Below are 12,926 nucleotides of genomic sequence, written 5' to 3' on the forward strand. Positions count from 1 at the left end.
GAGGAGGGTCTATGGCTGTGGATACGTTACAGGAATTAACTGTTTTGGGGAGTGGGGATATGGGGAAGAGAATTCAAAGTGTTCTGAAGAAACAAGATTATAGGGAGAGTTTTAGGAAACCCAGTGAGAAGTAAAGGTGGGGCTTGAGGAACCAAACTGATAGCAAGCACTACTGAATTCCCAAGTGTATTTTGTGCATGTTCAGATCAAAGTAATTTAGAAGAAGTGGGTGTTTTTGAGGGCCTACAATCAATTTTTGGTTGTTTTTTAGGTAAGAAAAAAGGACCAGATCAACATTGAAACAAAGAATAAAACTGTGAGATTTATTGGTGAGCTTACCAAGTTTAAGATGTTCTCCAAAAACGATACTCTCCACTGTTTAAAGGTTGGTGTTGTGGTAGTCCCGTACTCCTGTGTATGATAATGTGTCCCCATACTATTCCCCTTCACTTACCTGCTGCTGATGTTGTCTGAATTCATTACATGGGATGTTTTAAACCCTGGTGTCTGTGGCTACTGTTTATAAGGAGACTTCTGTAGCTGCTATAGAAGTTAAAATGTTTTACCTCTTCTAATGGGAGGGATATATTAAAATAAACTTCTACATTTGGATGTAACCAAACTGCTAATCCTTTTATTGGTTAATATGGCAGACATTGATACTTACTAATCTGCTGTACATTGCAAAACTTTCATTTTCTTGATTTCAATGAATGTTTTTGTGGAGAAAATAACAGTAAGGGAGAGGGACTGGAGGCAAAAAGCATTTCAGTGATGCAAGGAGAGGCTTTCATGCCGTTTTAGCAGGTGCTTTTGTTTGTTGAGGGACAAAACATCTTTGGAAGGTGTTAATCTCTAGGCACATCATTTCACTTTGCCTGCATGATAAACATTCAAACTTTGTTGTCAAGTTGCCAATTAAAAATAGGTTTTAAAAAATAAAAGTGCCTTTAATAAAGGGTGCTTGAGACTCGCAGCTTAAGATCACTTTCTGTGTGAAAAGTTTCTGTTTATTGACTTGTTAGATACCAAAGCTGAATTCCTAAAAAAATCATAATCACTCACAATTTCACTTCTCTTGTGTATAAAAAGCTGTAAAATGCAAAGCTGTATTATAGTTATTGCTTAACTTAAAACAGTGCAGTTGGGTGTGCTCTGAGGTTACTGTGCCCTTGTGCAGTTTTATTGGGTAGTTTAGGTGGGGTTTTTATGCCAGTCTTTCAAAGCATCCTGTTTTTCTGAAGCCTGAATTTGGGGTCCATAGACTGTTCTTACAAGAATTTAAAAATGGCATTAATCTTTTGAATGTTCATAGAATGGTTTGGGCTGGTTAGGACCTTAAAGATACCGGGTTGCAACCCCCTGCCTTGGGCAGGGACACCTTCCTCCTAGACCTGGTTGCTCAGAGCTCCATCCAATCTGGCCTTGAACACTTCCAGGGACGGGGCATCCACAATTTCTTTGGGCAATCTGTGCCAGGGCCTCACCAATCCTAACATCTGATCAGTGAAATCCATTTTCATTTATTCTGTAAAGAATTTAGAACACCATCATACTGTCCAGTCTGGTAGATATTGTTTAATGTTTTCTGCAGCTGAAAAAGATGTTTAACAAGCTGTGCTTTTATTTAAATACATACCAGATGCTTCTGTCAGACTTCTCTCATCACCATATTGAAATGGCGTGTACCTTGCTGGAAACCTGTGGAAGATTCCTCTTCAGATCACCAGAATCTCACTTAAGAACTAGTGTTCTTTTGGTAAGAGAAAACTTGTTGTCTTATGGGGAGGATGTCATGTCCTGACTTAAAGCAATTACTTCTTTTTGAAACTATTCTCGAGAACTCCAGTTGACCTAAAAATCTCTTCATGACTTGAAAGAAAATGTAAAAAAAGGAATTAAATTTCTGAAGTAAAAAGCTCTTGCTTTTGAAATGCAAGAACTAGTAATTCAGAGAGAGGGAAAACCCAGAGGATGAGGTTGAAAGAATACTGTAGCTGTATCTGAACATGCCTGAAATACTGTTTGAGGGGAAAAATAGTAGAGTGGAGCCAGACATGATTTCAACTGGAGGTGAAGATGTTTGTGCAAGAGGTGGTTCCTATGCCCTGTATAATGATCTAAGGTTCTAAATGTGAAGAAAAAGTTTATGATAAAGACACTAAGAGAAGCAGTTTTAGAAATAGAGATTGGGAATTAAAGTAAGATTAGAATTGGGATCTGTAAGTCTGGGGAAGTACTGGCAAAGACTTAAAAGTAACAGGAACTGAATAATGTATTTACTGACTTGAGAGACAATCCTAAAACTGTGTCCAAGGTAAGAGACGGAGTCAGACATAGTTGAAGAAGACCTTCAAAGATAGATAGATTCACTTTCTCTTAAACCAGTAGTGTCTCTTCTCGTGCTATAGTTAATGGAGCAGCAGTTGCATACCTGGGTATATTGTTGTACAATTTCTTTTCCACAAAATACTGTTTTTCTCTGAACCTCTTTGAGTGTCAGAACATCTGTTGAGGTGGTACAATCATGAGAGGAAAGAGATGGGCAAATTAACTGCCAGTTCCTTGGCTCTTGCTTTTTGTAGTAGTGTACTTTGTATCTTGAAAGGTTTGAGTCTCAATTTTCTAAAGGTTTGCCAGCTGATGTGTTGTATTGTGAAATATATTCCTTTCCATAACCAAGTAATTTTTCCCCTAAAAACACTGTTCCATTATCTTTAAAAGACATTTTACTCATTGCTATTACTTTTTGGTAGTTAATAGAAATTTTAGAAATAAGGAAAAATTAAATGCTTTTAGCAGAGCTGGTTTTGTAACCGACTGCTTTTAGTGTTATGCACTACAAAAATGCTTATTGTTAGCTGGATTTCTGGAATCTGCTGGATGAATGCTAAACATGGCTTAACTGTGAAGTGTAAGACAAACCAAACACTGTTTGAATTACTGAGGCTTAAAGCCTCACAAGGTTTTGGATAAATAGACTTTTCTTATGCATTGAGGAACCAGGAGAAGGTGGAAGATGGCAAATAAGTTCGGAATATCTATTTAAGATGTAAAATAGGCTAAATAGGTTTATATTCTGCATCCCATCTTAATAGCTGTGTTTTCTCACATTCCCCTAAAAACCTACAGAGATTAATTTTGACTTAAATAGTCTTACACAAATTGAATCATAGTCTTATGGTACAGGTTGGTGTGAACTGTGGAAAAGATTTCTCCCAAAGCAAGCTGATTACAATCTTGTGGTAAAAATCTAAGCAATTGTAAAGCTGATCTACTCAGTGACTCTTATGGGCAGAATTAAAGCCTGTTGATCCTCTAAATAATTATTGGTGTTAATCTTTACTGCTGATGATGTATTTCATAATAAGATTCCAAACAGCTGCATGTTTGTATTAAAGACAATGTTGCTTTGTCCTGGTGTGGAAGAAAGTCATAGTTAAGAATGGATTTTAAAAGTAATTAAGAGAAAATTAATTATTGAGAAGTCAAGTGTTCTGTAAGAGCATCACAAATTTAGTGGCACTAAGTAACTTTTTCTAGAGAAACATTTAGTGATCATATCCTGGTTTTGTGGAACTACGTAATATTTTGTCAATTATTTAGAGATTCTTCTTTTATTAGGACTGTTTATTTCTCGTAATTGTCTTCTGGGCAAATCTTTCAAATTGAGTGTCCTTTATGAAATTTGTAATACTAATGTAAAACTAGATTGGCTTTAGGGTTTGTCTGTTGATAAATTAATTACTTGAATTGGATTATTTGAATTGGAGCTTTGAAAGGAAGATCAGCTTCATCATGATCTAAGTTTATGTAATATTATCATGTTAAAATGTCAAATTCTTGTATTATGCTTTTGTGGTCTTGCTAAAAGAATACTTGAAATTTTGGTATTAAAAGCCTCCTGATGCATTTTTAACCATTTAACTTAGACAATTGTCTTAAGCTTTAGGGCCAGATCACTTGTGTTGGTACATATACAGAACTTAAGCAACACGGTGGCTTCCTTCTTGGTGTGACTCCTTTTATAGGTGATGTTGAAACTGTGGGAGATGTTTGTACAGGCAGAGGCTGTGGCAAAGTAAATGCAGTTCATGTAGAGCTTTGTTAATTCACTATAGCAATAATGTGCTTCAGGAAATTAGAAATTTTCATTTTGAACTGTCGGAACGAGTAGCAGGGCAGAGCAGTGCAGGTAGTGAAGGGAAGGAGAAGCTGAACAGTTTCAGTATCTCACTATGATCTGATGTTTAAATGTCAGTCATGCTGAAATGCTTTCCTAAATTGGAATTTTCATGATGCTTAGGTTTTGATTAATTACTTATTTCTTCTTTTTTTCTTAATGGTCACCAGATTTTCTTTTGAAATGATTCTGCAGTATATGTTACATGCAGAGAGATTTTGTCACTCACCAAGAAGAAAAATCCAAACAGTTTTAATATTTTAACCTGGACACTTTTAATATTGTTCATGGTCTGTTTTTATCAGAGGAAAAATGGGAACCTAATCTTCAAATGTAATGCTTTACCTGTGTAGTTCTTCATTTTAGCCTAGTAAAATGAAGACCCAAAGTAGTTGATGAGCTTAAAACACTTTAGACCTCAGGTCTTGCTTTTTTCTTCTGAATTGCAAGAAGGTTTTTGTTACTATAGACAATGTGTTGTTATGATTTCTTTTTCCTGCCTTAACTGAAAAACGACTGAAACAGTTTCTTGAAATGCTGAGGATTTTTAATAGACTAGAGATTAAGACTAATACAGTCCACTTACAGTTAGAATACACGCTCAGGACTGCTCAAAACCCAATAAATTACAGTGATGTTGAGACTTCAGGTAGTGCCTATTGTCTCTTCTGGGAAGAAACATTTTAATTATAAACTATTATTTACAGTATAATGTACAACTTTTTATAACAGGAAAGTATACAAATTATGTAGGTTTAGGGATTTTTAAATGTTATTTGCAAGCCTTTCTGCTATGTTCTCTGTTCTGTTTCACTTCAGCCCACTTAATTTTTCAGTTTATAGTATAGTGTCATAAATGTCTTTAAGGTAGCAAAGGTGTATTTTCTCCTATCTAGAAAAGGTGAAAAATTTTCAAAGGTAACAATTAACATACATGTCATGGGAAGGTTTCAGAATTTTCTGCTCTAAGTGGCTTTTCCCCACATAAAACAATTTATGTACTCAGTCGTTAAGCGCTGTACATCTGTTAGGTGCCTGTAGGAAAATGTACTGCTACTGACAGAAATTTCCCATTTGGAAAGGAACAGTCTCAGGGAATCAAAGGAAAGACCATTTGTGTTGTGGAAAAGGTTAAGAATGAAATGCCTTACAGTTGGTGTCAAATGGAGACCTTCCTGGTGATAGATGACTAAAATCCAGGAAGAAAATGACATTATTTGTTGGGTTACTATGTTACACACAGCTACTCTTCCCCACTGAATTAGCAGCTGAAACTCAGGGTTAAGGAGTTGTTTGAATACATTGGCATTTCAGTTGAACTGAATCACTGCCTTACAAAAAAAATTTTAAATTATTCGAGTTTAGTGGAAAGTCCACCAGCATGAAAAATACTGCTTCCTCACCTATAATGAAAGGAGGTTTAAACTCTTGGTTAGTTTACTGGACTGCATGAATGGATATACTAACATGTGGAGGGGGGGATGGGATGGGATGAAACAGTACTTACATGTTAATTTTGTTTATCTGTTTGAAGTTGTAAATTACTGTGTAGCCTATCTCTAGTAAATGTTAAAGTTCAAACAAGTGCAGTTTCCTGATGAACCACCATAGAGTGATTTAGAATAGATAGGATCATATGATGTACATAAAAATTTAATGCAACTTACAGAATTACACCTATATAGCTATGAATACGCAGTTGCATATTAAAAAGTATTTAATAATGGAATTAAGCTCCTCCTCCACTGTGAAAATCAGCAGCTTAGAACTGCTATTTCAGTTCTCGTACAGAATTTTTAGATAAAAGAAATTTTTAAACCCCACAAAGTAAACCTTAGCTTACATATCTAAAATGAAGTATGGAGAAAAGATTGTATTAAGTGAGGAAAAGCAGTACAGTCCTGACAATTAAGCACAGTAATTAGTGTTGACTCATCTGCTTTTTCCTGAAACATTACTTTATGGTAGATACTGTTTCTTGCAGTCGATTCTGCTTGGGTAAACAGCAGCAATGGAGCATGGAATAAGGAAAATTCTGTTGTCTAAACCTTTGGAAATTCATACAAAACCATCAAAACCTCTCAAGTTACATGCTGATGTAAAAAGTAGATTGCCAGTCTTATGATGATTCACTGTGTTTGTGCAAAGACATCAGTATTTGAGCTACTTTGTAAACTCTAGTTAAATAATGTTTTAAACGGAGTTGCTTGTAATCTTATCAACCATTTATCTGAACAGTAGCATTAAGATTTTGGGTTAAATTTTAAATACTTTTCTGAAACCTTTTTTACCACAGGTGAACCATTATAAAAATAGGGATCATAAAGAAAAATGACCATGGAAAGGGCAACACAGAACCATATATATGTACTTTGTCCTTTTTTCTCTCTACCCAAGCTTTTAACTTACTTTTCTGCAACCTTTCTTATTTACTGTATCCCAAATGTAACTCTAAAAGTCTTTGGCTTGAAAATATGGTATGTCAGCATCTCTCAGTGGTCATTTGCATTTGTTTCCAGGAACAAATGATGAGGAAAAAACAAGCAATGCATCTTGATGCACGCTACGTTACAATGGTAGAAAATGCCTATTACTACTGTAATCCCCCTCCAGCTGAAAAAACTGTGAAGAAAAAACGTCCTCCCTTACAGGAATATATCCGTAAGCTTCTTTACAAGGATCTCTCCAAGGTCACCACAGAGAAGGTAAATCCTTTCAAATCTTTAATACAGTTTTTACTGAAAGTGGTGTAGTAGTAACTTTGGAAAAGGTTTGGGGAGGGTTATGGTTTTTTCAGTTGCAAGGAAGAGGGATCATTTTTGTATCAATGATTAAGATGGTTTCATTTCTTTTATTGGAAGACGTAGAAGCTCCAGTTGTGGACCTGTGTTCTCAACAGCATCAAGTGCTGAACAAAGGGAAATGAGATGAAAGTCGTTGTGTTTTGTACATTGTGATGGGAGAGTAAGAGAAAAAAGGCTTCAGTTAAATACTGACAGTAAGAGCAAGGAAATTATGGAACAGCCTTGGACACCTTGATAGTAGCTTGAGGACAGCAGTTGGGTTATGTACATAAAGTCTTCCATAGCCACTGCAGGTCTGGAGAATGCCTGGAAGGGAGAGCGAGGTTGTTTGCAGGCAGGGATTTCATCCCAACCAGGAGAGATGGGGGATGACAGGGAACATATATGATATTTTACCTGCTAAAATGTGAAGCTTGTCTTAAAATTTGATTTAGGTCCTGAGACAGATGCGCAAGCTGCCTTGGCAGGATGCAGAAGTTAAGGACTATGTTATATGCTGTATGATCAACATCTGGAATGTGAAATATAATAGTATTCACTGTGTAGCCAACCTCTTAGCAGGGTTGGTCCTTTACCAGGAAGATGTTGGAATTCATGTTGTGGATGGAGTGCTAGAGGATATTCGACTAGGAATGGAGGTAAACAACCAGTATTCTTGCTTAGCTGTATTCATCTATTTATGTCGAAAGGAAAACTAAAATAATCTTGCTTAAAGAAAGGAATCCTTGGATTCTCTTTTTTTTATGATGACCTTCTACCTCAGTTACTTGCTTTGTATAGGTTTATTTCAATTAATAGAATAACCCTACCCAAAAGAACCCCAACAAAACCAAACTAACAACATTACTTAAGACAATTGTTTAGCCTCCGTTATCATAGTAAGGGCATAGAGCTTATTCTTTCACAGTCTAGGCAGATCTACACAACTTCAAGTTACTTTGGAGACCAGTCCATATTTTAATAGATACTGTAATTACACTAATTCTCTGAGTGATGAAAAGTCATCATAGATTTAAGGTGGAGTGTATGCTAAATGTATTGGAACTTAAATACTAGTTAACCAGCTTTCATAACTAATTTTTAATGTTTAGTTTTGTATAATGTATGTAGCCATAAATAACCATCTTTTATTATAAACAATTCTATCAATTTTTTAATGCACCTTTTTTCTTTGCAAAAGGTTTGTTGGGTTTGGGTCTTTTAATATTCTATTGTGTCTGCATGATAGAATGAATTTTCTTGTTCTTTTTTGATAAAGGTTAATCAACCAAAGTTTAACCAGCGGCGGATCAGCAGTGCGAAGTTTTTGGGGGAGCTTTACAATTACCGAATGGTGGAGTCTGCTGTAATATTTAGAACTCTATATTCCTTCACCTCGTTTGGTGTGAACCCTGATGGCAGTCCTAGTCCACTGGACCCTCCAGAACATCTTTTCAGAATCAGACTCGTCTGTACTATCCTCGATACCTGTGGGCAGTATTTTGACAGAGGATCCAGCAAACGAAAACTTGATTGCTTCCTTGTATATTTTCAGGTATTCTAAATCTTATACAGTTCTGTAGAATTCTTTAGCAAGCTAATGTAAGTCAGTCTGGTACATATTTCTCTCATTGTTCTCTAGCACTATAATTTTAAGAATCTTGTCTGTCTGGTAGCAGTTTTATTTTCAAGTGATGTGTATGTCGAGTTGTACCAAAATGATCAGGAGGCTCTCAGTGCTCACACTGCTGGTTTGCTCAGCTGGAGAAGATTTTTTAGGTTGCTCTCCTCAGCTAACGGTTTTTGTAGAGAAAGAGAAGTCAGATACATCTCAGGCATGCGCAGTGAAAGGATGAGAGGTAATGGGCACAAGTTGAAGCAAAGAAAGTTCTGACTCAATAGATGTAATGAAGTGGGGAAAAGATTTCATAATGAGTGTTGAAACACTGAAATGAGGAATTCCAGACCACTGAATTCATGCTAAAACTTGCTGATTTAATTTCTTTTTCTTTCTGCTTTTCTCTATAATTTATACTAAAACAAGGGGATTAAAAAATAAAAATTAAGGTGATAACAACTTATTTCAAACTTTAAGGAATCAAATCCTTCATCTGTATGCAAGGTGGAAAATGATGTTTTGAAGTATAGTATCTCAGAATGGTTTGGGTTGGAAGGGACCTGAAGAATCACCTTGTTGTTCCAACCCCCTGCCATGGGCAGGGACACCTCCCACTTGACCAGGTTGTACGCTGTAAATGCAAAAATAAATGTTTTGGGGAAGACATCATTATATTTCTGTTCCACCTAGTAATTTCAGCAGGCCTTCTTCTTGAGCATGTCACCTTTTAAGTAAGATTCTGTCCTCATACTTCGTTCTCAGATGCAGTTTTTGCAGCCCCTTAGTTCTCAAGTTCTACTGTTAGGTTCACTTAAAATCAGCATTTATTTTTTACAATGTTAATGTAAGGGGTATATGCGAATTTGTTATAAAGCAAGCTGGGTAAGTCACTTGAAGCTGGCTGCAGTCTAAAGATTTTTTTTTTGTGATGTTTCCCCCCCTTTTGCCCGTCATATGCCTTCAGGGGAATTAATTTTCTTGAAAATATATGGGGGAGAGAATTGGAAGCTGGCTGGTTGTTAAGTGCTCATCTCTTGTAGAAAGAGTTTACCCTGAGAAGGCACTTTCTTGCCAGGGCTTTTTTTGTTCAGTCTTCAGACTTGTAACAGTAGTCAGGATAGAAGGAGCACATTCTTAATGTTTGTGATATCCAGTGTTATCAAACAGTTTTTAGTGATACAAGAACATCTAATTAGTTGCATGAAATAGGGGACGAGTGATGTGAAATCTTTTGCACTTTCTACTGTACAAACGTGACGTTTTTAACTTCATGGCTTAAATGGTATATAAACATCTGTGCATATAATTGACTTGAATATTTTGTATTCTAGCGGTATGTGTGGTGGAAAAAAAGTCTGGATGTTTGGACGAAAGACCACCCTTTTCCTATAGACATAGACTATATGATCAGTGATACACTGGAACTGCTGAGACCAAAGATAAAACTCTGCAATTCTCTGGAAGAAGCTGTCAGACAGGTGCAAGACTTGGAACGAGAATTCTTAATAAAATTGGGTAAGAAAATGTGCAAGGGAAGTTAGGTATTTTTTACAATTCTTGTAGTTCTTAAAATTTTCTCTTTATGATGGTAGCAGGTGTAAGTATTGTTATGATTATTTTATTCTCACGATGGAAATATTTTTGTAACTTCTTTGCATGTTTCTGATCACCATGGATATCACACAGAATCTCCATAATTCTGAAGTACTGAATGTTATAAAAAATAGTCAATATGAATACTCTTAATATAGTAGTATCTGGAGAGCAGAAGCGTATATGTGTGTGTATTAATTTATGCAGTCACATGGTGCAAATGATGAGGAAGAAAACTATTAATTTAATCAGAAAAATATAGGAAGCACACTAATTTCAGGAGAAAACAGTTGGGCTGGCAGCACAGCTCTGTTGAAAATATATTGATTAGTGAGTATCTAAAACTGTAACCATCATAGTAACCTTTAAACCTCTTGTACATATCCATTCTTAGAAAATATTTGATGCTACCATGCTCATTACTTGTTAAATGGAATTGTTTTTTAATCTTCCATTTTTATTTGAAAACAACCTTGTTCATTAAAAGATTTTATATGTAAATTTTAGACTTACTAAGTGTTAATTAGAGCCTTAATAGTACTTCATCTACTTGGAAAAATTCAATTTTTAAGAATAATCCTTTAATTCAGTGGGATGAATGTGTCTCATAGCTACATAAAATGTTGCAACTTCTGCTTTAGGAGGAACTTTTTTTAAATACGCTGTTTATTTAATTGACATGCCTTGAAATTCCCTATGTAGTAACTGAAAAGCAGATTAGAATTCCCCTATGGTATGATCTAAATTCATGGCTTTCATGTTCTCAAAATGATAACCAGGAAGAAATATACAAGTAGTTATATAAGCTGTAATATTCTTTTGAAAGGTACTCAGCACTTCCTACAAATAATAGGAGCTTCACAAAACTTTATGCTAATGGCTGACCTTAAGTGCAGTTGGTGTAATGTCAAAAAAGGAATGACAACCTGCATAGTAACTGTGTTGACTCCTCAGTAAAGTCCTAGAAAAATTAGTGGCTTAGAAGGCTGACATCAGCAATCCCTCTGGAGGATTAAGTGGCTTTGTAAATTAATGAAAGGAAAAAAAGAATGTATGAGAACAATAGCATATGCTGGAAGTTTGGGGCTTTTGCATTGGATGACTTAAATACTGCTATAGTCCTTCTCTAAAAACAGATCTTATTTTTTTTCCTGAATCAGAACCGTGCTCAGTCCTTAAAAACATTCTGATTGAAATCTGTATCTAAGACTGGACACTGAAACACTGAAAAAAAGCTAAAACTTCTTTTTCACTTCCGTGGAAATGGTACAAATAATGGTATTACATTGAAGGATGCCTTACTGAAAGAAAGGAGATACTTATGTTTGATATTTTACAGACAGAGTAAACTAAAACATCTTGAGGGGCAGAAGACAAGCAGGTCAGGAAGAGAAACTGCAAAATGAACTAAAAACACAAGTGTAAGAATTGTCAATCATGTCAGCAAGGAGGATGAGCACACTATGTAATGCTTTTAGAAGAGACTTTGCTTTCCCAGAGACTTCATAAAGGCACCTACATCCTCATAGGTTCAAGTGCAGCCTCAGAGCATTAGGAGAGAATCATAAAGGTTTATTACAGGCTGAGATAATTGTTGTTTCAAAACTGTTAGTTGACAGTAGTGGGAAGTACTGCAGAGAAGACTGCAGGGGCTTCATGTCTCTGGGTTCTGCTGGTTTTGTAGTCTCTGTAGTTTGGACTCAGACTTTGGTACGTGTTTCAGTAGGGTCCACATTCGGTTTGAGGATGTTCTGAGGCAGTTTGCACAGCTTCTTCTGTTGTCTGGGAGATTTTAAGCATTCTCTTTAATGTTTTCCTCCTTTTCTGACAGGACATTATTACCCTTTATGACTAAGTTAACTATATGGGAAATGTTTCATTCGGAAGTCAAATATTATGACTAATGGGAAGCTTCAGTGCTCAGTAACAATGGACTTTTTAAGTGATCTTCCACGTATAACTTGAGTGGTTATATGTTTTCTGATGTTCTAAATCATTCTCTTTTTCCAAATTTCAGGAATTGTGAATGACAAAGATTCCAAAGATTCCATTACGGAAGGGGAGAATCTGGAAGAGGATGAAGAAGAGGAGGAAGGTGGAGCAGAGACAGAGGAACAATCTGGAAATGAAAGTGAAGTAAATGACCCAGAAGAAGAGGTGAACTTAATCATTTACCTTGCCTCATGTAAAAGAAGTGATTTTGATTGCTTGTTAGTTTCTGAAGCCCTTCTGAGTCACAGAGTTAGTGGGTGAAATGTGGGTGTGCACAGCCCAGTCAGCACTGTGAGGATATTCCCATCCCAGTTCTGTGTGTGGAAAACTGAGTGTCCGAGGCTTATTCCTTATTTTGGCAGAAACTTGAACCTGACAACTTTGCTCGGGGTATGTGCTGCTTCTCAACAAAAAGATACCTTCAGCTTTTGGCATGGAAAAAAACCACTTTCAGATGACATTCTTTTTCTGTTGTAGAAGCAAATGTATTGACTAAATGTCAAAGCAGTCATTAGGAAAGATAACAGGTGTTCAGGGTATGCCTATGCAATATGAATAAATAAAAGATTTATGGAGCATAAAAACCTTCCTTGTTTACTGTACTAATAATATTTTGAATCAAAAATGGTGGAGCCAATAAAAAAAACCACAAGTACGTAGAAATTCTGACTTGTCACTGTGACACAGCAAAGTTGGCATGATAATGGTATTGTTACAAGAAAATGAGTTCATCAAGGAAATAGAGAACAGTTTTTCT

General features: G+C 36.0%; 1 protein-coding gene across 2 annotated transcripts in view; it reads left to right on the top strand.

The window, feature by feature from the left end:
• UPF2 (UPF2 regulator of nonsense mediated mRNA decay) overlaps positions 1-12,926 on the top strand; it is a 53,031-nt gene that overhangs the window by 21,902 nt on the left and 18,203 nt on the right. For both annotated transcript variants that reach the window (XM_048301122.1, XM_048301124.1), the window contains exons 10-16: positions 272-385; positions 1,643-1,759; positions 6,703-6,888; positions 7,422-7,625; positions 8,246-8,521; positions 9,916-10,099; positions 12,195-12,334. In XM_048301122.1, the coding sequence (XP_048157079.1) occupies positions 272-385; positions 1,643-1,759; positions 6,703-6,888; positions 7,422-7,625; positions 8,246-8,521; positions 9,916-10,099; positions 12,195-12,334 (1,221 nt within the window). The remainder of the gene's footprint in view (positions 1-271; positions 386-1,642; positions 1,760-6,702; positions 6,889-7,421; positions 7,626-8,245; positions 8,522-9,915; positions 10,100-12,194; positions 12,335-12,926) is intronic.

Source organism: Corvus hawaiiensis, chromosome 4 (genome assembly GCF_020740725.1).
Source record: "Corvus hawaiiensis isolate bCorHaw1 chromosome 4, bCorHaw1.pri.cur, whole genome shotgun sequence".
Lineage (NCBI taxonomy): Eukaryota > Metazoa > Chordata > Aves > Passeriformes > Corvidae > Corvus > Corvus hawaiiensis.